This window comes from Brachyhypopomus gauderio, unplaced genomic scaffold, assembly GCF_052324685.1.
Source record: "Brachyhypopomus gauderio isolate BG-103 unplaced genomic scaffold, BGAUD_0.2 sc62, whole genome shotgun sequence".
NCBI classification, from domain to species: Eukaryota; Metazoa; Chordata; class Actinopteri; order Gymnotiformes; family Hypopomidae; genus Brachyhypopomus; species Brachyhypopomus gauderio.
Genome location: NW_027506883.1, coordinates 939388 through 966666, shown reverse-complemented (window position 1 = coordinate 966666; position 27279 = coordinate 939388). Strand labels below are relative to the sequence as shown.

The window sequence follows — 27279 nt, the reverse complement described above, 5'->3', positions numbered from 1 at the left end:
ACGCAGTAAATATTTGTGCGTCGTTTGTTTTCACGTGACGCAGAACAGATGCGACGGCATCTAAAACAAGATGGCGGCTCGCGTGGCAGACAAGCGTGGCTTACAACATTTAGATGAATATGAGCCCAAACTACCTAAACTGCGCCGAAGCCTACACGATAAAATGACAGAGAAACGAGTTGTTGTTGTTCTAGAAGGAGCGACGCTGGAAACCGTAAAGGTGAGAGAAAAACATCTGAGTTAGCTAGATAGCTATTCTAGACAAGATAGCATAGCTTACCAGCTAAGTAAAAAATTAGGATTCTAGTCTAAGCATCATGTTCCATATCAACACTTCTTCTAAATGTTGTAATCAATGCTGTACAGTTGTTGTATCTGTTTTCTCAGCATTAGCGCTTGAGTTAACTTTTTCTGCCTGCTGTTTGACCGTGCTGCTGTTTCTTAAAGGTTGGTAAGACTTTTGAACTGTTAAATTGCGACCAACACAAGAATATGATGATAAAGAGTGGAAGAGATCCCGGAAACGTTCGTCCAGACATCACACACCAGGTAGGACTATCATGTAATAGGTCTTTAAACTTGTCTAATGCTGCTGGGCTTTCCACACATCCTTGTTGAACTATACCTCAACGTAAATGAATGTCATATAAGTGTGTTAGTGTTGAATCGCATTGCTATATACGCTGTTTTGTTTTATTTTAAGTGTCTGCTCATGTTGATGGACAGTCCGTTGAACAGAGCAGGACTGCTACAGGTGTACATTCACACGGAGAAGAACGCTTTGATCGAAATCAACCCTCAAACCAGAATTCCTCGCACCTTCCCTCGCTTCTGTGGACTCATGGGTAAATTATGATGTAAATCCATCACAGGATTTTAGCTCCACACATGAAGGCTCGGTTATTTTCTCTGCTCCGAGACACCTTTGTTTAATCTTAAGATTCAGCTCATGACAGTTGTGATTTTACTGAAGTGTCGCTACTTTAAACATGGAGAAACAGTTGTATTATAAAGCATTTTATTACATTGGTTCTGTGTATGAGGACAGGGCCATTACATCAACTCCAACTTGTCTGTCCCTGTTTCCCGCCCCAGTGCAGCTCCTGCACAAGCTGAGTGTGCGTGCGGCTGACGGCCCTCAGCGCTTACTTAAGTTGATCAAGAACCCCGTTTCGGACCACCTGCCCCCGGGATGCCCACGCTTTGCCACTTCATTTAAAGCAGGAGATGCGATCTGTCCCCGAACCATTGTGCCTGAAAATGGGCCTGCTGTTGTTGTCATTGGAGCTTTTGCACACGGAGCGGTGAGTTTATCACACCAAATAAATAGAATGGCGCACTGCTAGAATATTGACTAAAACAGGATTATGGCTGTTCTGTCATTTGGGGAACAGATGCTTCCGTTTACTGGCCCTTGGATTAAAAAAAAACTAAGCCTACATCTTTTGTGTCTTTTAGGTAAATGTGGACTACACAGAGAAGACACTGTCCATCAGTAACTACCCCCTCTCTGCTGCCCTCACATGTGCCAAAATATGCTCTGCCTTTGAGGAAGTCTGGGGCGTGTTGTGACAAACAAGACTTTGGACTTTAGTGTATATTCATCTGTCTATGCAATGCATATACAGTACATCATCTACTCCTTTTATCTAAGCATGGTACCATTTTATACCATGTAACAGTCAGTCATGTATTTTCTGTGGATGTGTGGCAGAAATGTTTTGCACCTTTGCAAATATAACTTTCATTCTGTGTAGTTTACAAATAAAGCCTACTTTGAATCTACTGTCCCTTAATCTAATAATAGATTGCATTAAACAGATGTAAAAGCATTGCCAAGATGCATATTACAATGTTTCATATTTAATCAGATGACTTGCTTAATCACTGGATATGCATATTAAACAGAGCTATTCATACATGCAGAACAAATCTAGTATCTATATACTTGTTTCTATAGAACAGAAAGCTCCACTAACATCCTTAGCATGCTCATAGCACTAGAAATTATTTTGAACGTTGCTTGTGGCGATGACCTGTAGATCTGGTTTTGTTGTGAGCCTTTCCTGCTTTTCTTATGGTCTTCCCTGCACGTGACTGACCTTTGGTTTTCAGCTTGGCAGCTTTTTGCTCCGTTTTCAGGCCCCGTACAGTAGCTTTGCTCTCTTTTGCGGGCCTTGTTTGTCGAGGTGAAACCTTTTTTCCTGTTGCTTTAGGCCTTTGGTCTGTATTTTCTACTGTGTGCCCTTTCCTTTCCAGGTAAACACGTGTCCCTGGCAATTTGTCAGCTGAAAGTTGAGAATTTACATACTGTGCATCCTTACCTTCTTATTTATTTTAAAGGACTCTGAGCTGCCCAGTCCTGAGGTTTGCAATATGGCCTCTTTTCTGACCAACCCTCTCATTGCCGAATTAACCTGGGAATCGTTTTTAGACACGTCGTAGCCACCTGCAGCCAGCACCTGTTTGAGCTCCTCCATGGAGACACCACCTTCACCTTTACACTGGGAGATGATAGCCAGGATCAGCTGGGACACACTCGGGCCCTTAGACTTCTTGGAGGCTGTGGATGTGGTTTGGATGGCTCGTTGGGCTTTGTGCTTTAAAAGGCGACTTGGAGTGTTTTGAGAAAGCAAAAATGGACAATATTTACAATATTGTACAATAGAAAGATCAGAAACGAACCATTTTTCAATGTTTAAATAAACCATCTCGTTACATTATGAGGAGATAACCATCAATTGCTCGTTATGACATTTACATTTAAAAACTTTACATTTCACGCGTGTTACACTTTACATTAAATCATTATTCACGTTTTTACATAGTCGGTTAAAATGTAAACCATACGTAAAGTCAGTCACCATAGCAACTGGTTAAAGGTAACGAGCTAACTCAAACTGAATCAAGCCAGTTAGACGTTTTATTATTATTTTCTATGAAAAACCTCGTAACCCTGAATCACTACTGACTCGGTAACTGCTCAGTTCCGTTTACGTTACTGATTTGCATATTAACGGAATTAGAACCAACGGCCATTCCAGAACGACCAAGCGCTGCGCGAGCCATCATTATTACCCGCGTTTATTAGAACCAAACCCACGTGGTCTGTGATCGGGACTGTAACGTATTTCTTGTGCAAGTTGTCTCTCTGTAAAGCAATTAATTACTGTCTTATTACAATACGGCATTTCTGTTCGTTAATGTGAACAAATGTTCGGCGCCGATCATCGTTATAGTGATCAGACGTGCGCCGACCATTAATGAGGCGCGTGTGGTTCGGGTCCAGCAGCGTTTTCTGTGGGTTCGGTCCCGTTTATTGTGCTGTCCTCGTTCGTGGAGCCCTGGTCCGTGTCTGCCGCATCCGACTCGTCGCTGACCCCGCCGTCTTCGTCGTTGTGGGCTGCGCGTATCCTCTGCAGCTCCCTCGGGTCCAGGGTGTAGTGGCACACCGTGCTGGACCGTCCCGACATCTCGCCCTCGTTCAGAGAGAGCAGCTCGATCCCTCCGGCCGCCGGTTCGCCCTCTTTTCTCTCGGACAGGAACGTCCTTTGGAGCATCAGCTTCTTCATGGTGTGGCACTTGTACTTGAGGGCGGGACCCTGATCCCGGTCCTCCTCGAAGATCACACACGTCCCCACGCAGTCCTCGTACTCCCCCGCGAACACGTACCGTCCAACCTGCATCACCGGCTGCTCACCGTCCACGTCCACCATCTTACACGTGCCACATTTACTCAGCACGTCCGAGTCGATCATCCCCGACAGTTCGGCCACTACTAACTGCTCCTCTTCCTCCCACTCGTCCTCCATCGTCGCTCCGTTTCACCCGACCCCTGTGCGGTCAGACAGCTGTTTGTCACTCTCGTTACGCGGGGGCGATCTTGTGTCTGAAACTCAAACAAACCGCAGCTGGACGTTCGTGTGTGTCGTAACAATTGTGCGCCGGAAGTAGCTCTCGTCTTCCTGTCGCACCACGTGTTCCCGAGGAACTCACGTGTGCAGCGTTGATCGTGCCGTTAGGACACGCCGTAAACATTTCTGTTGATATTTAGCAGATTATAGCAAAAAGCCATCATCGTTCTTTCTGGAGGAGTTGTGGGAGTATCAGGACAATTCGGAAAGTAAGAGGTGGGTATAAAACGAGGTGGTGTCTGTTTAGTCAGTATTCCTTCACGCTCGCTAGCTAACCCAACTAGCCATCTAGGTACCGTCCATTAGTCTAGTAAAGTTATTTAGGTTGGTTCAGAGAATTACACGGTGATCAGAACCTTTTGTGAATAGTTTGGTTAATGTTTTAGCCCCATGCTCGCCAAGTGGAAGTTAGTGTATAATGAAGAGTTTCCGTCTATTGGTCTCGATTGCTTGTTTCACCTGGTCTCTTCAGACATGTCAGCTAAAGTATTACCTAGAAATCGCAGTCATAACTTTATTTTCTGACGGTAGAGATCTACTTTATACGTTTGTGATCTAAATCTTTGTGTTCTGAGTACAAGCTTTCATGCAAAAGCCTACTTGTATATATGGTTCCGTCCACGTGGCAGGTTAGATCTGCATGAACAGTCATGGGCAGAAAGTTGGACATCACCAACAAGGTGAAGCGAGGACCCGGACGGAAGGCCAGGAAGCAGAAAGGAGCAGAGACGGAGCTGGCCAAGTACCTGGGGGACGGTATGAGAGAACCCTGGAGCACCACGTGTACTACTAGTGTACTAATGTACAACCATCACACGTGACTGACCACTGAACCGATGAAGTACTCCAGTGGCATGGCGTGTGTTTTGGCTCACGTGTTTCTTGTCTGTGAGAGTTATTACATAATGAAAGCACTTTCCTTATCCTTTTAAATTATTGCAGACGACGGATGTAAAAAACTGTCTAGCCGAGGAAGAAAACGGTAAGTTTTCACTCACAGGGACCTGTCACATGTCCTTTGATGTTGAGTGCATATGTTGGTGTTATTTTTGACTGGTACTTTATTTCCTGAATGAATGCAGTGCTGTGAAGAGGGCTGTGAACCCCACAAAGCAGAAGCAGCCTAAGAAAGGTAGAGACCTGCAGATGTAATGTGACCTGCAGATGTAACGATAACTGAATTGCACAAGACATTTTCTTCAGTAAGTAACATATTGTATCTAAATAATGTTTTTAATTCCTTTTAAAGGTTTCTCTGATGAGAATAGTCAGTGGCTGAAACCAGCAAAGCAAAAGCACAAAATTAACCAATCAGAAGGGGATGAGGACAGTGACAGCCAATGGGAGGAAGAGGAAGATTTTGAGGACCTGGAAGAAGGGAAAAAAGAAGTGATCCAGGCAAGTGATAAGAAAAAGGAGGATGCTGAAGATGATGATGATGATGATGATATGGTTGATGACTACGGAGCAATGGAGGACAGCAGTGAAGGAGAGGAAGAGGAGGGAGCAGACAGTGATGAAGAGCTTCTGCCTATTGAAAGAGCTGCAAAAAAACAGAAAACAGAAACATGGCAAGGGCTCATGGCAGCTGAGGACGAAGATGAGGATGATGAGGGGGAAGATGAAAAAATGGAGGAGAAGGAAGAGGAAGAAGACACGGTGCAGGCACATTTTGACGAGACTGACCGATTTGAACTCCCTGGTTCAAAAGAGAGAGAGAAAGAGGGTAAGACCCGCTCTGCTATTTTTTAACAATCATTTAAAAACGATTGCTTTAAGTAACAGCTTCCGTGCCAGGATCTTTAAGATGGTCAGTCTGACCTTTCTTTATTTTATTTTGTATATGTATTTTACGTATTTGTTTTGTGTAGGTCTCTTGCCCATAGACCTGCAGACCATACACCAGAGGATCAAAGACAACGTAGACGTCCTCTCTCACTTCAGTGAGAAGAGAGAGGAGGGGAGAGAGAGAGCGGAGTACGTCTCTCTCCTGAAGTCGGACCTCTGCATGTACTACAGTTACAACGACTTCCTCATGGGCAAACTCATGGATCTCTTCCCTCACTCTGAGGTGGGTCTTACTGGCGCCTCTAAGTTCCTGTTTAAGTACCACCTATCTGCCTTTGTATACGATTGTGTGGTTATGCTATCAGGATACAGAAACCGTCTGTCAAAGTCTGAAGGGGTAGATGGCCACACTCACTACCTCTAAATGTGTTGACAGCACACCAGTACTTGATGCATTTGATGTTGTAAATGCTTTTTGTGGTTGAGTATTACAGCACAAACCAGTAATTTTTGTTTTTTATGTTTTTTTTAATTGTATGTGTGTGCAATATATTCGTCCATTACAGCTCATAGATTTTCTTGAGGCCAATGAAGTCCAGAGACCCGTCACCATTAGGACTAATACGCTGAAAACCAGGAGAAGAGACCTGGCTCAGGTGAACACAGTGTACAATGTCTTCTGGAACACAGTGCATGGGTTACATGTGCTTTAACTTCATTGTGTCTGTTTAAACAGGCTCTGATCAATAGGGGTGTGAATCTGGATCCTTTGGGCAAATGGTCTAAAGTGGGCCTGGTGATCTTTGACTCTTCAGTACCCATTGGTTAGTCTGGAAGTTCTCGACACACACATTCACCCCTCAGAAATGATTGATAAACTGTAGTGTTTGCACCTAAAAATATGCATCTGATTTTCCTCATACATTTTGTAATGAATTATCTTGTGCCGCAGGTGCAACCCCGGAGTATCTAGCTGGTCATTATATGCTGCAGGGAGCCTCCTCCTTGCTCCCTGTAATGGCGCTCTCTCCCCAGGAGGGGGAGTCTGTGCTGGACATGAGTTCAGCTCCAGGAGGAAAGACCACATATATAGGTGAGAACCATCTTGACCTTTATTATATAGATGATTATACTACGTACATACTCACATTATTGTTCATAAACGTGGAGAAAGCTCTGAGGCCCCTGTGGTGCAACCTCTAATGGTCTGTAATGATTTAAATTAGGTGTATTTCAGTGTGTAGTGTCCAATTTACATATCTTGAGGTTAAGGGGGGGGGGGGGGGGGGGGTTCTGCTCCTGATTACACGAGAGTGGAATATTCTTTTGAAAATGTGGCGTTGTGTGTCCTCCAGCCCAGCTGATGAGAAACACCGGGGTGATTGTGGCCAATGACGCCAGTACCGAGAGGCTCAAGAGTGTTGTAGGAAACATCCATCGCCTGGGCGTCACCAACAGCATCATCTGTAACTACGACGGCAGACAATTCCCCAAGGTCTTAAAGCTCGCCCGCTCTGGATGTCGCATCTACTCCCTCAACTTCTCATAATGCACTCTGCCTTTCTGTCGTCCTGCGTGGTTTCATATTGGTGGTCGTGTTTTTGCTCATTAGCAGTCAAGTCCACTCTCTTTAGTCTGTGTTCCACCGTGCTGGCTTGTTGGCTTGTGTACTAACGTTTCTGGTTTCCTCCTGACTGGCAGGTGATGGGAGGATTTGACAGGGTGCTGCTGGACGCCCCTTGTTCTGGTACAGGGGTCATCTCCAAAGACCCAGCAGTGAAAACTAGCAAGGTAGGACTGTGTATTAAAAACCAGAAACATCAAAAAGGGTCACATGTTGAGAGATTGACACTATAGTGTTTATCATATTTTTGTTTGTAGATATGAGTAGATATGAACTTTTACCTCATTCACCTCTAACTTTATGAAACTACCATAGTTACTGTCTTTGGAGAACGGTCCAATCACATATGAATGACGCAGACATGAGGGGATATTGTCTGAGTGCCTGATTGGACATGAATCAAATGTAAAGATCAATTTGTACAGAGAATTGGAAGACAATGTCGCACATTTTTCTCCCACGTAACAATTTGTCCTACACACAGTGTTCTTACACCTGCCCTCTCTCTCTCTCTCTCTCTCTCTCTCTCTCTCTCTCTCTCTCTCTCTCTCTCAGGACGAGGCAGATATTCTGCGCTCAGCTCATCTGCAGAAGGAGTTGATCCTGGCAGCTATCGACTCGGTCAACGCTGACTCTGAGAGCGGTGGCTACCTGGTCTACTGCACATGCTCCATTACGGTGAGCTTTATGGTCACGTACAACAGCCACAATGACACTGGACGGAAGGCAGGAAGATGTTAACACCCGGTCCCAGAGGCGTGATTTGCATGCTAATTAAGGATTATTATATAATTAACACTTGATCACCAGTGTACATTATTAATAAGATGCTGCTCCTTACAGGATGTCTTTAGAGAACTAACAATGATGGCTATGCTAACATGATGGCTATTGTATTGTATTTTGATAACACAATTGCAAATTACAGTGCCATAGATGTGGTCCTGTTGTTATGTAGAATAAGTAATTCAGTGGTACTTTCTTTTAATGACAGATATCCACAGTTGAGCACAAATGATATGAGCGCTTGTATTTGGGTTTTAAGGGTCCTTTGGCTACTTCAACAGGAAAAAACGCCTTTGCCATCATTTGAGATTTATGTTAATAAATTAACAATCTTACATTAATAACACTTTACAATAATATGACAAACATTATCCATCTGTCATTTCTGTTAGACTTAAGCAGTAATGACCTATGCCCTGTATATAATAAAACCATTTAGGCAATGTTTGAGGCTTAGTGGTTAAACATTGATTCCATCCTATTTAGTACTGACACATGCTAAAAAGTGAACTACATTGTTTTGTAATGAAAATGCGTGTATGTACAAAATGTTTGTGCCAAAGGTGGTGTTCTGTGTTTTAGGTGGAGGAGAATGAGTGGGTGGTGGACTATGCTCTGAAGAAGAGGAATGTTAAACTGGTTCCTACAGGCTTGGACTTTGGCAAAGAAGGTTTCACCAGGTGCCGTAGACACACACGTGATGTCCCTGCATGGGGACCGATCACATTTCCCTAAAACACAGTGAATTAAGTATTTAATGTGATTTGGAGTAGAAATAAGTGGCATGATCATTGGATCACATCCTCTCCCCAGATTTAAGGAGCGACGGTTTCATCCGTCACTCAAGCTCTCACGGAGGTTCTACCCGCATTCACACAACATGGACGGCTTTTTTGTGGCAAAACTGAAGAAGTTCTCCAACACCATCCCCACTGTGCCTGCAGATAACGGTAAGATTAAAGCTGCTCCTTTGTCACGCTCAAGTTGTTTTCTTCGGTTTCTTCTTTACTCCTAATGTGAATCCCCCCTCCAGCCCCACGAGAGGAAGAAGAATCGGTGGAGGCAGGAACCCTTGTAGCGTCAGAGGAGAAGAAACCCCAAATACCTCAATCAAAGCAGAAGAGCAAAGTTGCAGCACAGGGGAAAACGGCAGAGGTCAGACGAGACGTGCAGGCCGATACCAGCAGTCCAGCACCACGCGGAGGAGAAAGACCCGCAGGGAAGCGTTCAGGCCCACACGGAGATGGCCCCAAAAACAAGAAAGTGGCCAGAATGGACGCTGAGGCTTCCAGTGAGGATAGAAAAACCAAAGAAAAAGTTTCATCAACACAAGGAGAGAAAATTAATAAAACAGTGTCTGGGAAAACGGCGGGAAGCCCGATAAAGACGTCAAAGAAAAAGAAGCGCACGCTGAGGAAAGGAAAGGGTAGAATTGGGAAAAACAAATTCGACAAGTTAAAAAAGATGTTGAAGCAGCAAGAGGCTGGACAGTAGAACCCTGACCGGTTGAACCCTGACCGGTTGAACCAGGACCGGGACCATAATTCCTCACCACAGCATGTTCACGATTTCAAAACTACATAAATATCATCAAATCTACATAAATACTGTATCAGACACTGTGGTAAATACTCAACACCAGTGTCATCTCTGGTAGTTCCGTCACTCTAATGGCTGTATTGGACACACTTAAGGACATTTTGTGCAGATGTGTTTTTTTTTCCTGCTCTATAATAGTTCAGTGCTATTACTGTTCACACAGCACAGAATCTAAATCATGGACCTTTTATTGTACCTATAAAGGAACAAACAGTGTTTGTTATAAAGGATAATGTGAATATTAGTAAGTTGGTTTGAGTTGTTTTGTTATATTGAATTGTTTGTTTCAATTTTACAAAGGATGTGGTGTGATGTACTCAGGCTCCTTGACTTAGTGTTGTTCTTGTTTTCCAAATGAACAGACATGTATTCTACTGGTCTCCTTTCATAACTGACCAAGTGAACAGATGTATTCTACTGGTCTCCTTTCATAACTGACCAAATGAACAGACGTGTATTCTACTGGTCTCCTTTTATAACTGACCAAATGAACAGATGTATTCTACTGGTCTCCTTTCATAACTGACCAAATGAACAGACATGTATTCTACTGGTCTCCTTTCATGACTGACCAAATGAACAGACGTGTATTCTACTGGTCTCCTTTCATAACTGACCAAATGAACAGACATGTATTCTACTGGTCCCCTTTCATGACTGACCAAATGAACAGACGTTTATTCTACTGGTCTCCTTTCATGACTGACCAAATTAACAGACGTGTATTCTACTGGTCTCCTTTCATGACTGACCAAATGAACAGACGTGTATTCTACTGGTCTCCTTTCATGACTGACCAAATGAACAGACGTGTATTCTACTGGTCTCCTTTCATGACTGACCAAATGAACAGACGTGTATTCTACTGGTCTCCTTTCATGACTGATCAAATGAACAGACGTATTCTACTGGTCTCCTTTCATAACTGACCAAATGAACAGACGTGTATTCTACTGGTCTCCTTTCATGACTGACCAAATGAACAGACGTATTCTACTGGTCTCCTTTCATAACTGACCAAGTGAACAGGCGTGTATTCTACTGGTCTCCTTTCATAACTGACCAAATGAACAGACGTGTATTCTACTGGTCTCCTTTCATAACCGACCAAATGAACAGACGTGTATTCTACTGGTCTCCTTTCATAACTGACCAAATGAACAGACGTGTATTCTACTGGTCTCCTTTCATGACCAAGTGCTTCTGCTCATCTAGAATCAGAAACTGAGTGACACAAGGTCATAACACTACATATTCACCTTTTGTATCCACAGAAAAGGGACCACTTTCTAAATTATGATTCTGGACCTTGGAATCATCTGAAATTCTGAAATTTGTAACATGACAAAAGAGTTTGTGCCTATTCAAAAGACGCCATGATTTGAACCACTGAGCTGCTGTCAGTTCAAGGCTAAATGCTTCTGCGTGGAAAACGTCCAGGTCAAAGGTCAACCCCTTGTGCTGGATCTAATTTTCCTCTTGTCTGAGCTTTTCAATGCCGCATGAATGGTGACGTTCCGAAATGGCTGACATCACTTTAACCCCGACGACAATGGAGTGCGAAGTATTAAATGTGACTAATAGCGGCTTTGTACGAGTTCAGAAGGCTAGACCGTTTAGCACCTGAACTTCTGCCGTGTGCGCTAACCTCGCCGCACCGGCGTAACCATAGCAACGAGCCCAGAAACCCATCCCGCACCGTGCTCTGATGTGCGTAGCAGCCAAAACCAGCATCTCTTCACTAAAGCAGAAAATGTCTTCGCTGTAAACGTCTTGATTACCGCTCATTGTTGCAGCCGTGGTGTTGAGATGCGCGGAGTGTAGGCAAAGTTCTGATTTTAATTACAGCACCGTGCTGGCATACAGGAAGGTAACAGCAACTACTCATGTCTGGGTAATGTAGTTTAGATGCACCCCCTCTCACTCTGATAATGTACTATTGTAAGTAGGTAATTACAGTGATCTGCATATAAGTGTGCGTAGGTGGTGCTAGAATCCGTGTGTTCTTCAGATTCCTACTGCAAGGTAAATGCACATGCAATCTTGCTTTAACAGAACCTTTTAGTCATTAATTATTATTCATTTAATATTCACTTCATCACTGTTATGAAATATCTGCTCAACCTTAATAGGTGGTTTTTCTTCATTGTTCAAGACATGATTAGAATAAAGTTACCTTTTCTGCCATATTAAGCAAACAAAAAGGAGAAATAAGATTAAGTAGCCTTTTTTAGTCATAAACACTGCATTCGTGGCAATGTTTCTGACTCTGATGTCTGATGTCAAGTGGCTGGTCTATATTATTTTAGGAAACCAGAGATGATTATTTAGGCCTCACTGGCCGTGTCACCTTAACAGACCAGAAAACTAGATCCATGTTTCTTATGTGACATTTTTGTATACCAGTTCATTGATCATTACTTTATGATGATATTTCAAAGAAACAACATAAAAATTGATATGAATTCCCTGTTTTGGTCCAGATTAGTCTAAAATGCTTGTTTAAAGAAGCAGAGCTCGCTCTCTCTCTCTCTCTCTCTCTCTCTCTCTCTCTCTCTCTCTCTCTCTCTCTCTCACTCTCTCTCTTTCTCTCTCTCTCTCTCCCTCTCCTCTGTGTGTGTGTACAATAAGATGAAGTCATGGTTGTGAGTGTCACAGCTTGTCTCGACAGTATTACTACCCTTTTTTTCTGCCTGTCTTCTCTTTCTTTTTCCCCTCTAACTACATTTTCTCTCTGCAGAAGTTTATTCCCAACTCTTTGCTCTTGTGCTCTTCTGTGGGTCTCTTGTCCTCTCTCACACCCACACACAAATGATGCAGCCCACCCTCCTCCACACTTATACACACACTACACCTCTACATTTATTTCATTGTCTCTGCCCACAGAGCTGCCAAACACACTTAAACACAAACACAGATACCCACACCTATACATTTCACTTAAACATACACACATTCGTACGTATTTCACCTTTTCCTCTTCCCCTTCTCTCTCTCTCTCGCTCCGAGATAACGTGCTATAGCATTCTAGCTGCATCTATCCATCCTTTCGTCTTTTAGTCTTTCTAAATTCATCCCTCTCTTTTCGCCCACTCATCCGCCTACACATCTCTCTTTTCTTTTACTTTGCACACGCTTCCTCTTACTCTCATGACAAACGGAGAGTGCCAGAGAAGCCAATTAGTATCGTGCAGTCTTGGTGAGTGTGGTATGTAAAATCAGAACACTTTGTGCAACAGGCATATCGGTAGTCGCGTCCCCTGAATTGGTGCAGTGTGTACAAGCTATGCTGTTTGGAACAAATGGAGACAGTTAATGAGAAGAAACAGTATTGTAACAGATTTCTATAAATACATAGATTCATAAAGTCATGCATATGAATATCTCTGCATGTCCTAATGGAATGTTAAGGAATTTAGGCTTTTTGAATAATGCAGTGGGGTTAATGGTGTCGGAGGTCGTAGCAACAACATCTGACAGTCAAGTGAAGGTACGGAAATGGATGTGCAGGTTTGGCTACTAACGACAGCAGCTGGCTGCAGAGCAGAGCTATTCTTCACTTGGAGAGAGACAAGGTACACATCCATAAAAACACCAGCCTCGACCTGATCAAACAACAGGACCACAAGCTGCTTCACGAGGCCAGCGATCTGTGTGTGTGTGTGTGTGTGTGTGTGTGTGTGTGTGTGTGTGTTCTGTGTTGTAGAGTAAAATACCTATTGATGATGTGATGTCCTGGGATGCATGCATTTTGGAATGCTTTTAGATTTTAGATTCAGTGATTACTTCTCTCTTCTCTCTCTCTCTCTCTCTCTCTCTCTCTCTCTCTCCCTCTCTCTCTGCAAGTGTGTGTGTGTGTATGTGTGTGTGTCATGCGTGTGTGTGCCTGCTTGCGTGTGTGGCTCTTGCTCATATTCTCGGAGGCCGAGGGGGAACAGTGGAGCAGATGGCAGTGACAGACTGTTACTCCTAGAGAGAAAAAGAGAGAGAGGGATCAACGGACGAAAAGAGGAACCTGAGGAGAACACAGAAAAAGCTGAAAACAGCTGATATATGCCCACACTGACAAGGAGAAGCAGACAGACACAATCACACTTATTCCTGCTGACGGGGCATTAGGGGTCCTCATATCAACACCATCATACAACCCCTGCTCTGTGATTGGTTGTCAAACAAGCCCTGCTCTGTGATCGGGTGTGCTGTGCACTTGCCATTTAATGTCACAGCGAGGGAAAAACTATTTACTATGTTCCAAAGCATTGTGGGTACTAGATGCTACAAATGAACCTGCAAAAACAGAACAAAGCCACTTGGTTTCCAGGAACAGAGGGAGAAGAAAGGTTTGATCTGAGTGTGGTCGTTGAGAGCTACGTGTCTCCACAGGAGCGAGAGCTACTGAAGACGCTGGCAGCTGTCCAGTGGTCGTAACTCTGTGCCAGGGCCGCCACTGGCAACACAAACGCACCCTGGCAGAGGGAGAACGGGCACAGCGAGGGTGGCATGATGAGGGATGAGAATAGGAAGGGTGAGATCATTTTGGAGGAGAGGGAGGGATCACATGGGTTCACCATCGCTTTTTCTGGTGTCCCGTCTTTAGCCGAGGTTGTGTGTTCATGTGTGTTTGTCTAAGGGTTGGTGCGCATACTGGGGTTACAGCGTTCTTCCCGGACGACGTAGACACACACACACACACACACACACACACACACACACACACCCCATCACCTGCAGATAAAATGTGTGCATGTACAACATGTGTTTGGTTGAGAGAAGATCTTTTATTTTTAGGGGGTGGAGTAGCCAGGTTCATCCATACACACCCCAACCTTAGGAAGCAATACATATGCCACTAAATTATACACGCACACACATACACACAGACACACACATGCATGCACGCACGTACACACATGCACGCACACGCACACACACACACACACACACACACACACACACACTACAAATCAAACTGAGGAGGAGGGAGTAAAGGATGCTCTTAGCAGGTGCCACATATTGAGGGAGAGGAGAAGAGCCGAAGCAGACCGAGAGGAAGAGTGATGGAGAGGAGTTCTCGCTGAGCAGGCAGCTCTCCCACAGGCAGCTCCAGCGAGAACCTCACAACACCTTCTCCTCCTCATCTCTCCTCACACGTAGTGTTGGAGCCGCACGGATCCTACACACGTCAGTGTCTGCGATATCCAGGTCTGTGCTGCATGATGCCATGTTGTGTTTTTGATTAAGAAAGCTAATAATGGTGTGAAGAGTTGTACATTTTTAACCTTTAGTCATTTTTATTGTATTTTTCAGAATTATCAGAAATACTTTTGAACTCTCTTTCACAGTGCATGTTTTCTTCTCTTCATAATATGAAAATGTATTTTTAAACACATACATATTTGCAGTTACAGAAAAAAATCTGTGGTATATTATATTATCGGATCATACAAAAGGACTGAATGGTGCCCAGGTGTATGTCCTCAAAAGTATTATACTATGGCTGTATTTTAAAGTGCTGTTGAGCTGAGAGACCACTGCATGCTGTGATTGAATGTTGGTGCGTATGAGTTTCACGTGCGTTCCCTCATCTGTCTGCAGCGTCTAGATGTCTAAATCACATGGAAGCGTCTCGTGTCGGGCGGCGCTAATGTTGTTGGTGTGACCTGCTCCGTGCAGGTGACTGTGCTCCTCCAGGTCTCTCCTTGGCCGTGTGTTCGGGCTCTTGCGTCCGGACTGTGCCATGCTGTGTTCGGCTCTCCTGCCAGCAGTTCTGCTCCTGCTGGTCCCGGTGGACCTCAGCCACGCCCGGAGCCTGCACTCCCCCGACCACGCCATGCAGGTGGGGTGCCTCGCCCATGTCTACTGGCTTTGGTGTGGAAATGTAATTAGGGTACACTGTGTGCAATTTAGTATGACTATTTCAGAACAGGGACCCTTTCATACATTTTTAAGAAAGCCTTCTGGTTTCAACTGTTAGGTAGCTTTTACAAGTTATAAAGGTTTTTATTGTTTATTTTTTAAAGACTGCTGGGTAAGTCATGACATTTGAACAGCTTTTGCATTTCTACTCTTCCCTACTAAAGGTCATTGAGCAGGTCTTGGAGCGTTACAATGACCTCTTGACCTTAGATGATCTGCAGAATCTCACGAGTGACCCATCAGAGGACCCCGTGCAGGCTTTTAATTCTGGGTTAAAGGTCGCAGAATCCCCCAAATGGACTGACCTCCCCGTGCAAAATGAAAACTCCTGGCTCCGCCTCCTTAAGGGGGCTCTGGCAAATCAAAAGCGAGCTTTGTCAGACCGGTCAAGGCGAGGCTGGAATCGTGGTTGCTTTGGCCTGAAACTGGATCGCATCGGATCTATGAGTGGCCTGGGCTGCTAGTGACATAAAGAGGGACAGACCAATCAGAGATGGGTGTTGACCTGCTAAGCTTCAGGTAAAGGTTGCCTGCGAGTCTAGATTTAGAGTGAGTTTCACCCCTTTACATGATGACCTCCTGATAACTACGTGGTGACCTCCTTATACTGTTACTATGCTTGTGATTTTAGGTTTTAGGAGATGTGAGGTGACGTCTTACTGTATTGCAAACTGGTTTATTAGTAAGTGCTATATAACCTGTGTTTATTCAAGCTCTGTCTGTACTGTGATGGAGGATGAAGAAAATCTGTTATGTTCTTCTTTCATTATTTAGATCTTAGTAAATAATTTGAAACTAGACTGTTGTCTGGCATAAGCATAATTTATTAACAAAATTAACATGGCTCGCTTTATTTGTGTATATTTGGCATGAATAAAATATTTCCAAAATCATGTAATTTGCTCTGTGTTGAGGATGTCTGCATAGGCACTGACTGCATGTGGTATTAAAATGTGTTCTTGAAGAAATAAAAGCCCACTACAATGAGTAATGAAGCTGATTTCACAGTTGTAGACCAACCCAAAGGCCACACTTGCACTTTCTGTGCCCACACGCTAGTCAGAAAATACACCCTTATTATCGCACCGGCGCAGTTATAGCACAGCTCCCCTGTCATCTTTGTAGAAGAGTGTATTTTAGCCCAAGTGATGAATCACTTGATACTGACACTATTTTTGACCTAATTAACTTGACAATATGACACATGATGGAGGGAATATTTCCAATTCACACTCAAGACGTGATAAAAAACTTGGCAGATTCCACTGCTAGACCACATTTTCATTACATACAGCGCGAGCCAGAACTTCTTTTCTTCCATGTCTGTCAATCAAACGTCTCTGAAGTGCTAATTTGACCAGCACCGTCTGGCAATGAGAGATAAATGGGACGGAGTGCAAACACAATGAGGTTTTCATCCCATGTTGATGTGCGTCATTGTTGTATTTCCCTAATTTCACAGTGGGGATATTTTCAGTACTGCTCTTATAACCACAGTCACTGTCAAGGGTTTCAGAACTGCATGAAAAACAGATTTTTTTTTTCATTTCTTGCCAGCAATTTTGTACCATGTTTGTTTGTGTAGGCGTCAGGATTATGGATACAAACATGTCGCTTAAATCCCTGACATATAAAGCACTAAATATCTCCAGCAGGCAGTCGTGATTTGTGAGAGCCTTATGTCACGTGTGTGTTCTTTTAACATTCTCTGTATATGTATTAGTTAGGAGAACCTGTCTCCAAGTACATTAGATACCCACTCAAAGCAAGTGCCCTCTGATTCATACTCTGCAGTAGGGCCGCATTTGGGGTATATTATGCTTGGAACATTAAACTCAAGAATAAATATTATACTCATTTATACTGAGAGACATAAGGATTTTCAGCAAATAACCACTGTCAAGAATTCAAGAATTAGCATAGTTATATAAACACTAAACAAGAATAAAGTTCTTATGATATATATCTCCAGAAATGGAAAAGAATCACCAGGGTCCTAAATATTCAGTCTTCAGCTGCTTTTAATTATTTATAACTAATTAACTTTTGAAGGCTATGAAGACTTATCTTGTTTGTGTTTTGTGTTTCAGAGACTTGTACCCGTTGTTGTATTGGGGCTTATGTTACAGTCAGTGAACACTGTCCTGAGATCATATTCCAGTTTATCACCACTAGGTGGCACAATATCTTATTTTGAAGAACTGCCGTCTGGTCTGGACTCTGCACTAGTCACAAGATAGTGGACTCTGAGCTTTAGTCCAGATTGGACAGATAAAAACCACACTGCCTCAAAACTAAGAGTTAATATATAACACACTCAAAAACAGTCTTGACAGAGAAATACGACCAGTTAAGCCAAATAGAGTATTTAATCTTTTTTAAAAGGGGAAGGGTTAGATAAATAATACACATAAATGAGACTCAACTGAAGAACCAAGATGCCATGAAAAAAAAAATCTATATTTTAATATCTGCTACTGAATCCTAGCAGTTGTCTCATCTGAGTGTGGTGTGTTGAGGATACGTCCAGGGGTGTGTGTGTGTGTGTGTGTGATTCAGCTGTCTCTGAGTGAGGTGCCATGTTCTCCACTGGAACAGATAGCTGCACATGTAAAAAGTGTGGGGTCAATCTTTGAGCCTTTATTTTTAGCCTGGGCCCCCTCCAGCACATACTTTGAGCGGGATAGAAGGGGGGGGGGGGGGGCAAAAGAGGGAGAGCTGGAACGAGGCTGAACACGTCTGCACCCCCCTGGCACACAGCAGAGCTATAGATTATACAAACTCAGTTTAGAAAAATGCCAATGCTGAACTAAACACACACACACATACATACGATCAGTTTCACTGTGTTGTAGTTGCCTGCCTTTGATGCCAGCTGTAATTTGTGAGAATGTTTTATCACTATATTGATTTTTCTCATACCTACGTACAGTCTGCAGTATTCGGTATTTGCCTGTATGCACACACATGGGTTGCCCTAGGCAGGAACTGTAGTTTGCATGAAATCTTTATACCAAATTCAGTATGTCAGTAACAAGGCATTTTGTTTCCTTCTTACTTTAACCCTTTCCTGCAGGAAACTCCCCCCCAAAGCCACAGGACATTATCCAGTGATACCGCTGGTGTGGTGTAGACGTCACTCCAGACACCTCCCTCTGGCCTGACGAGACTGGGAATGTTGCTAATGTTGAGGACAGAGGTACAGTGTCAGGGTAAAGCAGTGCAGGATTTGATCAGGCGGGGTTGTGACCCCACTAGCCAGCTTCTTATTTTTACATGCCATCAGCAGCGCTCTTTGACCTTTCAGTGTGACCTTAAAACTTCAGACCATCAAGAGAAGCCAAGAGTGAGAATATTCACAGCAGAGGTGTGTTAGCAGTTTTTCTACAGATGAAATACAGTACACAGAGAGCGGCAAACCCTGTAAAGCTCCACATTACAGTATATCAATTTACATTTGAGTCAAATAAAATTCTTTAACACCTTGGTGTAGGGAAGGCTGAATTGTACAACCCTTTATCAAATTTCCAGATAATGTGGTCATTCTTTTTGTTTTGACTGCTGATTGCTACCCTGAAGGTGAAACTTTGACGATAGTCTGAAATTGATCAATTAACTAATTTGTTTCTAAAATTGAAATGATTATATTATTCTCAGTAAAAAAACAAGAACTGTAGAACTGGTGCGTGTAACTGAATGATCATCGGATTTTTTTATGATCACACTTTTCACAGTGAAATGGCAAACATACATCTTATGCGTCTCACATACGCTCGTTCACTCCCTCGCCGACTCCCACCCTGAGTGCGCTGCGCATGCGCCGTGGGGAGACGCACCGACGCAGGCCTGTGAGAGACAAGCGGGACCGCACAGGCGCACAGGCAGCACGAGCGAGCCAGCGGAGCAGAGGTACTGCGGGGAATGCCTGATTAAAAGTGAAGGGTCATGGTCTTTCTGGTAAATGTCATCTGCTCAGGAAGACAGCGACCTGATCCCTCCGCTCCCGGCTCTCTTTCACTCTCGGTGCTAGCTGGGCGAGAAGGTCAAAGTGAGCTTCTGACTCTCAGAACCTTTAATAATGGGACCAATCAGAGCTCTGTCCTTACCAGCTTCTTACATAGTCTTTTATTTAGTACTGAAAATAAAACACTTAAAGGGAAGAAATGAACTATTTGGACTGCTGACCTGAGTAAAGCTGTTTATTTACACTGAAACTACACTGAGACAGGATTACACTCCTTCAGCCCTTCTACTAATATCAGAAAAATATGACATAGGCCTACATATTAAAACCTTTTGTTTATTATAATTTTAGTGATTTGCAGTCAAGTAAAATGTTCTTAGTTTAGGTAAGATGTTCCATTCTGGTGTGTTAGAGATCTTTTAGATGGTGTGCCGGATGGAAGGAAGCAGAGTTATCCTGCATGACCTTGACATTATGAAGGGGTGGACCCAATTAAGTGTTAAAGTCCAAGAGGCGGGATCACGGATCACATCCAGCATAAATTCAGAACAGGCCTGCACTCCTGCACTCACACAGTCAGGACGAAGGGCATTGACTAACGGTAACTGGACCGGGCTGTGCTTACTAAACTACAGTGGGTTTATTATAGTCGTACGTTTGCGTGAGCGAGGCACGGGCTTAATGTTTATCATGGTGAAATGACTTAACTAAAGTTTACCCGACGTTTTTGGATTTAATTTCGAGCACGGTTGGATTATTTATTTGAGGATACTAAAACCGTGTTGTGGTTGCTGTTTTAAAACTTTAATGATGTATGCGTGTCCTCACGTTGTTCTGTCTAGTGTTGCACAGATAAATCTGGATCTTTTTGCTCATATTGTATTTCCCTTGGTGAGGAGGCTCTAGTGCTCCTCGTCTCTTCAAATCTCAACACTTGTGTTTATGGTTTTTCACCTTCACTCGCCGAGCCCTGGTTCAGCCCAGTGCTACATACCAACACGTCCAAATGTTATCTTGCTCCGCTTTATCACCATTCGACTTGAATTATTGTAACTGCAAGTGTGTTATCCGACTGGCGCGGATAAACTAACTTGTGTCTTTTTATTTTTTGCAGAGGACCTGACCAAAGCAGAGAAAATGGTTAAAGTCGGTATCAACGGGTGAGGCGATATAAACTTCTATTTGTAAAGTAGACTACATATTGTAGATGTACCTGCTGGCTGTGATGGTCATTTAAAAGGACATGTACTACTATATCCTGCCGGTTTGTGTGTAGTATAATTAAAGCACAGGTGTGTTGGTCTTTCATACACCAAAGTCCTGTAATCATGACGTAGTCTCCACCTGTTGCATATTAAGTTCAATAACGTGACCTATGTGGGTCTTTTGTGTGTAGTTTATTGCGCCACTTGTTTGTGAATTGCTCATGTCGTCAGCATGACGTTTGTACCGCCTAGACAACTTTGTACTTTTAACACCGCAGTCTCCCTTTATTTGCAAAGGGTCAAAGTTTGCCTTTGAATTTCCCCTGTACCCCTTCTAAGGGCGTGGCCTAGCCATTCAGCCGTGACCCGTCTCTCAGACGCCAGCTGTCATGCGCTAAAACACTGGGGTGTCCGATAAGAAATGTGATCCTCCTGCATAGCTCGGAGGTCATGGCTGCATTCGTTTACAGTATGCTACATATACTCTCCTATAAACGCTTCAGTATGCCCTTTGAAGGTTTGGTTTCCATTCTTGCAACAATTAACCTCAGAGTTCAGGCATCTGATGTCTAGGTGGTTGTCTGGTCCATAAACCTGTTGTCTTGTTTTCTGGGTTGGTGTGGTCCAAATTCCTTTTGTTCTGTAAGCTTTTGGGGTTAAACTGTAACTAGTTGTTGACTGAGCCTTTTTTTTTTTTTTTGCCTTTCTAGATTAGGACTTTATCCTTAGTCTTGTGTCAAGTTCTTGGTTGCATTTAAAACATTTTCTTCCTGCATTTGACATCTGTCTGCACCATCACTGTCCCTTATTCAGTGACCTTATTTGGCAGCTAAGTTCACACCTACACCACTGATCATGCTTCTAAAGTCTGTCTGCTAATTACAAAGCATTTTAATTCACTTCAAAATCAAGCTGGTAATATGGTATGGCTTTGTCGAGTTGAGTTTTGCCCTTTAACCTAGCTGCATATGCAGTGCAGTATGATGTGCCCTCATGACCATGGACTTGAAGATGAGGGGGTGGGGTGGTTGTGTAAAAATGGCCCAGGCTATAACTTGTGCTGAAGTTCCACCATCTAGTGGTAAGGTGCTGCATCTGATGGTCACTTGTTCCTGGGCTGTATTGAGTGCTTAATATCTCAAGTGGTCTGCATTCTTTGGAATAGCAAACGGTAACTGTTGTACTTTACAGTGTTAAATTTTAGATTACTGTAGAGGTCCTGGGAGGTGCAGATCTTGGGTTTGAGATGACTAGTGGCCCACAGGTCCTGAACAGACTCCTGTGTTGCAGATTTGGCCGCATCGGTCGTCTGGTGACTCGTGCTGCGTTCCATAACAAGAAAGTGGAAATCGTGGCCATCAATGACCCCTTCATTGACCTGGACTACATGGTGAGTTTGCCCTTGATTACTTTTCAAAGTGGATGTTGTAAATGCTGTTAACGTTGATCTGTTAAAAATCCCACTTGTGTTGATTTGGAACCACACCGCCTGATCTTTAGTTTGACTTCACCCCTTCCCTACCGTGTTCAGCCTAACCCTCTTATCTTCCTCTGACCAGGTGTACATGTTCAAGTATGACTCCACCCATGGGCAGTACAAAGGAGAGGTAAAGGCTGAGGGTGGCAAACTCGTCATTGATGGACAAGCCATCACGGTTTTCAGCGAGTAAGTTGCTTTACATACATGTACTTTAATTGTTTTTGCATGTTGGTACCTGACTTTGCCCTCTCTCTCTGCAGGAGGGACCCAACCAACATTAAGTGGGGTGATGCTGGTGCCCAGTATGTTGTGGAATCTACTGGTGTCTTCACTACTATTGAGAAGGCCTCAGTAAGTGAGCGTGTGCTGAAACTAACTATTAGATGTTCAAGGTGGCCCAATAGTGTTCTAATGTATGAGTCAGTTCCTGTACCTGATCTGAGCTTTGACCTCTCCTTAGGCTCACTTGAAAGGTGGTGCGAAGAGGGTCATCATCTCTGCCCCCAGTGCTGATGCGCCAATGTTTGTCATGGGTGTCAACCATGAGAAATATGACAAATCTCTTCAAGTAGTCAGGTACAAAGCCTCAAACCAAGTTTGATAACCATTAGGTTGCATGCTGACTCCATTGTGTAGAAGTGTCATTCTAGTTTAATGGAATGTATACAAATGTTGGCCTTTTCTCCCTCTTCGTAGCAATGCTTCTTGCACTACCAACTGCCTGGCTCCTTTGGCCAAGGTCATTAACGATAACTTTGTCATCATTGAGGGCCTTATGGTAAGATTGCATGTTTCAGTTTGTCTCCATAGCCCCAAGTTTTTCCATTTAAATGAATCCCATTTGTTCTAATGCACCAACACCCTTCTGTTCTTTTAGAGCACTGTACATGCCATCACAGCAACACAGAAGACTGTTGATGGTCCCTCTGGTAAGCTTTGGAGAGATGGTCGTGGTGCCAGCCAGAACATCATCCCAGCCTCCACTGGTGCTGCCAAAGCTGTAGGAAAAGTCATTCCTGAACTCAATGGGTCAGTTCGGTTGTTTTGAATTTTAAAGGCATGATGATAGATTGGCATCACTGCTAATCTTGATGCACAATTTCCATCCTCATTGCTTTGACTTGAATTGGAGTGAAATCCAGGCTTGTTTCTCTTCCCGTTTTTGGTTGTAAGTGGATTGTTTGTCGTTTCAGCAAGCTGACTGGTATGGCCTTCCGTGTTCCCACTCCCAACGTGTCTGTGGTCGACTTGACTGTTCGTTTGGAGAAGGCGGTGAGTAAACGAGCTGTCTGTGCTGGCAAATATTCCAAATGCCACATGTGGTTGGTTTTCATAGAATGAATAGGGAGGGTGCAACTTGGTAGTCGTGGAAATGCCTGAACTTTCTGAAAACCACAGGTTCCCCAGGGTGCTATGGATTTGATTTTGATGAGCACATGTGGTTGGTACTTTGGTCTAGACGAGCAACTTTCACTTCCCCCTTACCCGAGGCCGGGGGGGGGTGATGAGGGGTGAACTTGTTCATGCATGTTGTGCCTCAAGTTCAGATGCCTAAACTACCTTTTCACTCAGGCCAAGTATGATGACATAAAGAAGGCAGTTAAGGCTGCAGCTGATGGACCCATGAAGGGCATTCTGGGATACACGGAACACCAGGTATGTGCCACATTTTTGCATAGTCTCCCATAGCTTCTCAAATAAGTGCTTTCTTGCAAAGTCTCTGAAGTGAAACAGCCTGGTACTTATCAAGACATTCTGTATGGAATTGTGCATATTGTACTTCTAGGTTTCTGGCTTGGTCTCTGTTTCAGCAGTTTAAGTGCTGTGATGCACCAAGTCTATTGCTGGATATGGCACGAGTTAGTTCTGCTCCTTGGGTGCATTTCATGTTTGCTGTAGTTCCTGAAACGACTGTCATCTGTCATGTCCTTTCATAGGTGGTGTCTACAGACTTTAATGGTGACTCTCACTCCTCCATATTTGATGCTGGTGCCGGTATTGCTCTTAATGATCACTTCGTCAAGCTTGTGACATGGTGAGTGCCACGTGAGCATCGAGGCCTTTTCTTTACTTTGCTGTCGCAGGTTTATTCGGTGACCTTGTTTCTCTCCCCTAGGTACGACAACGAGTTTGGCTACAGCAACCGTGTCTGTGACCTGATGGCCCACATGGCTTCCAAGGAGTAGATGTGACCAGTTTGACAACTATGTTCTCCCAACTGATTACAAAACCGCTTGCAGTACTGTGCTTTAAGACCAATCCTTTTTTTATATGAGAAATGCCCTGTTTGAGGTTTGAAGTGGACACCAACATTTGAACATCTCTCTCTCTGCTTAAACCTCTGATGTAATAAAGTCCTCTGCTGTGAACTTTTCTTGTGATTTGGGCTTTTTTCCAAAATAAATTCCTTGGTATAGCTAGCACAAGTGGCACATCTGGTTTAGTGGTCCTGTATTGGCTCCAAGGCTAGACTTGGGTGTTCTAGCCACAGAACATGGCTGAAGATGGCAGTAGTTGTGAATAAGTGTGCAACTACTGCATATTTGCTAGCTGGCTCTTTGGGTCTTGTATATAGAATTCAGTTCTTGGAATTGAAGGCAAATGCATTTAAGGGGTTGTACTTGCACTTGATCGACCTGGCCTGTAATTTAACCAAGACTCTTGAACAGGGTTTGGGTTCCCCCTCCGTTTTCAAAAGTGTCTTGGTCCGATACACAAATGCATTCCTGTTTATGAACATTAGGAAATGAGTCCCATTTACCTGGTCTATGCAATTGCAAATGGTTGTGATCAATGGCATTAAAAATCCAACCCTGTCCAATTCTTGCTGCTTGGCAACAAATATGGTCATGCTACCTTTGGTTTAAATCCTATGTACGCTAATAGCTGTGCTGTGAACAGATTGCTGCGTAGTTTGCTAAATGGATTTCTTCACCCCTTTTAACCGGTTTCCCATCTGTACCCAAGGTCAGTGGTCCATTAATAATGCATAGTGATATTTAAGCTGTTTATATGAGCCAGTTGGTATTTAAGAATAAAATGTTGCAGTGAAAGGAAAGTGCTTAGCCATGATGGAGAAACATGGCGTGATAAAACTACTGTATTAATCCTCTATTGCTTTCCAGTAACTCTACAAGGTATTGGATGCAAAATAGGACCGATACAAAAGGTAAGTGGTTAACCCCTTGTATAAAGTGTCCAGCCTGAGGCTTTCTAACTTCGTGTAACTACATCTTGTCAACTATGTTTTTTGTAATTGTATCATGTTTTACAGGAAGTGTTAAGGTAAAGAAAACCGAGCAGACTCTGAGGCTGGTTCAAAGTGTTCGGCTTGTCTTGATTTCTGGTCCACATCATGAAATATTTTGAGCAGAATTGAAATGCAGCAAAAATAGACGTCACATTAGTCATTGAACAGGTTATGTAAACCGAGAGCAGAGGGCTTTGTGCCAGGCCATAGGAAAAGCTGCAGATCTTGAACAGTTCAGAGAAAATAAATTGGTTGTGAAGGGGTCTGAGCAACACAACATCCTGGAACCCAGATCACATTTTGCCAATGCAAGTTGATGAGAAGCCAAACTTGGGACACCCCGGGGGGTGGGTGGTGGGGGCCGAGGACAAGTTGAAAAAGGCTGCTGCTGAAAACATACTGTTTTTAAACCTGACATGGCTGCCATACACTTAAGTCACTTGCCTTGAACTATCATACCATCCAAAAGACCATCAGCTGTAGTGCTTCCTTTCTCCATCTGTGTAATACCCTCACGTTTTCTATACACTTTTCATCACAAGTTTGACCTCTCCAGCAACCATACTTGAAGCCCTTTGTCCCTATACTTTGCTGCCAGTATCTGACACACTTTATCCTGAACTGAAGTTTTGTAAGTATGTTTTAAGTGAGTGTGGGCGTTTATCTCTTATTAATTGTAAGCATCAGCTTCTACCCTCACTACTGTTATCTTGTATTAATGTGAGGTTTCTGAAACCTATTATCTCAACCATGTTAATATATATCGATTAAATATGTGCTGTCATAGCAATTGTGGAGGATGCGATTATATAAACTCACAGCTATTTTATTAGATACACCTGTCCAACTGCTCAATAACACAAATGTCGAATCAGCCAATCACATTGCAGCAACTCAATGCATTTAGGCATGTACACGTGACCAAGACGATCTGCTGCAGTTCAAACCGAGCATCAGAATGGGGAAGAAAACTGATTTAAATTACTTTGAACATGGCTTGGTTGTTGGTGCCAGACAGGCTGGTCTGGGTATTTCAGAAACTGCTGATCTGGGATTTTCGCGTACATGAAAGGCCAGACTGGTTTAAGCTGATGGAACGGCAACACCAACTCAAATAACCAGTCGTTACAGCTAAGGCATGTAGAAGAGCATCTCTGAACCCACAACACGCCGAACCTTGACGCGGATGGGCTACAGCAGCAGATGACGACACCAGGTGCCACTCATGTCAGCTAAGCACAGGAAACTGAGGCTACAATTCGCACAGGCTCACCAAAATTGGACAATAGAAGACTGGAAATATGTTGCCTGATCTGATGAGTGGTGGTGGGATGGGATGTGGTGGAACGGGAGATTCACATCATGGATGTGCAGCTGACAAATCTGCAGCAACTGCGTGATGCTGTCATGTCAATATGGACCAGACTCTCTGAGGAATGTTTCCAGTACCTTGTTGAATCTGTCACGAAGGATTAAGGCAGTTCTGAGGGCAAAAGGGGGTCCAACCCGGTACTAGCAAGGTGTACTTAATAAAGTGGCCGGTGAGTGTATGGTGTCCACAATAGACTATAGCCAGTCACACAGCCACGATCATGTTCTAAGTCAAGAGCTCTGAGCTTCCTGCTGTTCCACCAGTGAATCAATAACACAATTCCCTTTTCTAACAGTGAGAGTAAGAGACAGAGATAAAAGAATTGCAGATGGACAAAGTTGGAGAAAGACGTGTCTGTGTGTCGTCTGCTTCCACATATGT

The 27279-nt window shown here is 43.6% G+C and overlaps 5 protein-coding genes and 1 non-coding gene across 9 annotated transcripts; 5 read left to right on the top strand and 1 right to left on the bottom strand.

The window, feature by feature from the left end:
- The first annotated feature begins 4 nt into the window (after positions 1-4).
- emg1 (EMG1 N1-specific pseudouridine methyltransferase) lies at positions 5-1785 on the top strand. Its single transcript, XM_076988397.1, has 5 exons — positions 5-220; positions 448-549; positions 704-845; positions 1096-1304; positions 1459-1785. Exons 1-5 carry the CDS (start codon positions 71-73, stop codon positions 1570-1572), a joined length of 717 nt encoding a protein of 238 aa, XP_076844512.1. The 5' UTR covers positions 5-70; the 3' UTR covers positions 1573-1785.
- A 900-nt stretch (positions 1786-2685) lies between these two features.
- On the bottom strand, positions 2686-3997 carry gtf3c6 (general transcription factor IIIC, polypeptide 6, alpha). Its single transcript, XM_076988398.1, has one exon. It carries the CDS (start codon positions 3810-3812, stop codon positions 3261-3263), a length of 552 nt encoding a protein of 183 aa, XP_076844513.1. The 5' UTR covers positions 3813-3997; the 3' UTR covers positions 2686-3260.
- Positions 3946-10085, top strand: nop2 (NOP2 nucleolar protein homolog (yeast)). Of its 2 annotated transcripts, none has more exons than XM_076988396.1 (15): positions 3946-4130; positions 4549-4670; positions 4857-4896; positions 4997-5046; positions 5164-5640; positions 5786-5985; positions 6269-6358; positions 6439-6526; positions 6655-6795; positions 7058-7197; positions 7404-7493; positions 7882-8004; positions 8695-8792; positions 8926-9062; positions 9146-10085. In XM_076988396.1, exons 2-15 carry the CDS (start codon positions 4565-4567, stop codon positions 9604-9606), a joined length of 2241 nt encoding a protein of 746 aa, XP_076844511.1. In that variant the 5' UTR covers positions 3946-4130; positions 4549-4564; the 3' UTR covers positions 9607-10085. The 2 variants fall into 2 exon arrangements, with proteins under 2 accessions (XP_076844511.1, XP_076844510.1); XM_076988395.1 differs by having other exon boundaries at positions 4544-4670.
- Positions 6009-6149, top strand: LOC143489505 (small nucleolar RNA SNORA29). The gene has a single exon (XR_013124697.1). It is a non-coding gene; the product is annotated as a small nucleolar RNA SNORA29 (small nucleolar RNA).
- Positions 10086-14332: 4247 nt separating the features above from the next.
- Positions 14333-16521, top strand: nppcl (natriuretic peptide C-like). Of its 2 annotated transcripts, none has more exons than XM_076988451.1 (3): positions 14333-14913; positions 15403-15547; positions 15792-16521. In XM_076988451.1, the coding sequence occupies exons 2-3, from the start codon at positions 15449-15451 to the stop codon at positions 16089-16091; spliced, it is 399 nt and encodes a 132-aa protein (XP_076844566.1). In that variant the 5' UTR covers positions 14333-14913; positions 15403-15448; the 3' UTR covers positions 16092-16521. The 2 variants fall into 2 exon arrangements, with proteins under 2 accessions (XP_076844566.1, XP_076844565.1); XM_076988450.1 differs by having other exon boundaries at positions 14345-14913; positions 15385-15547.
- A 3490-nt stretch (positions 16522-20011) lies between these two features.
- On the top strand, positions 20012-24645 carry gapdh (glyceraldehyde-3-phosphate dehydrogenase). Of its 2 annotated transcripts, none has more exons than XM_076988449.1 (12): positions 20012-20192; positions 20706-20751; positions 22087-22186; positions 22356-22462; positions 22537-22627; positions 22737-22852; positions 22973-23054; positions 23154-23305; positions 23470-23548; positions 23849-23932; positions 24214-24311; positions 24393-24645. In XM_076988449.1, the coding sequence occupies exons 1-12, from the start codon at positions 20015-20017 to the stop codon at positions 24460-24462; spliced, it is 1203 nt and encodes a 400-aa protein (XP_076844564.1). In that variant the 5' UTR covers positions 20012-20014; the 3' UTR covers positions 24463-24645. The 2 variants fall into 2 exon arrangements, with proteins under 2 accessions (XP_076844564.1, XP_076844563.1); XM_076988448.1 differs by having other exon boundaries at positions 20012-20225.
- The last annotated feature ends 2634 nt before the right edge of the window (positions 24646-27279 follow it).

Excerpts from the sequence above, each read along its gene's own strand:
- nop2 (XM_076988396.1), top strand. The coding sequence starts at position 4,565 with ATGGGCAGAAAGTTGGACATCACCAACAAGGTGAAGCGAGGACCCGGA. Across the intron at positions 6,359-6,438 it reads GGAGAAGAGACCTGGCTCAG|GCTCTGATCAATAGGGGTGT; the intron begins GTGAACACAGTG and ends CTGTTTAAACAG. Across the intron at positions 8,005-8,694 it reads ACTGCACATGCTCCATTACG|GTGGAGGAGAATGAGTGGGT; the intron begins GTGAGCTTTATG and ends TCTGTGTTTTAG.
- nppcl (XM_076988451.1), top strand. The coding sequence starts at position 15,449 with ATGCTGTGTTCGGCTCTCCTGCCAGCAGTTCTGCTCCTGCTGGTCCCG. Across the intron at positions 15,548-15,791 it reads CCCCCGACCACGCCATGCAG|GTCATTGAGCAGGTCTTGGA; the intron begins GTGGGGTGCCTC and ends TCCCTACTAAAG.
- gtf3c6 (XM_076988398.1), bottom strand. The coding sequence starts at position 3,812 with ATGGAGGACGAGTGGGAGGAAGAGGAGCAGTTAGTAGTGGCCGAACTG.
- gapdh (XM_076988448.1), top strand. The coding sequence starts at position 20,015 with ATGGTGTGCCGGATGGAAGGAAGCAGAGTTATCCTGCATGACCTTGAC. Across the intron at positions 22,187-22,355 it reads TCATTGACCTGGACTACATG|GTGTACATGTTCAAGTATGA; the intron begins GTGAGTTTGCCC and ends TCCTCTGACCAG. Across the intron at positions 22,628-22,736 it reads CTACTATTGAGAAGGCCTCA|GCTCACTTGAAAGGTGGTGC; the intron begins GTAAGTGAGCGT and ends ACCTCTCCTTAG.
- emg1 (XM_076988397.1), top strand. The coding sequence starts at position 71 with ATGGCGGCTCGCGTGGCAGACAAGCGTGGCTTACAACATTTAGATGAA. Across the intron at positions 221-447 it reads CGACGCTGGAAACCGTAAAG|GTTGGTAAGACTTTTGAACT; the intron begins GTGAGAGAAAAA and ends TGTTTCTTAAAG. Across the intron at positions 1,305-1,458 it reads GAGCTTTTGCACACGGAGCG|GTAAATGTGGACTACACAGA; the intron begins GTGAGTTTATCA and ends TGTGTCTTTTAG.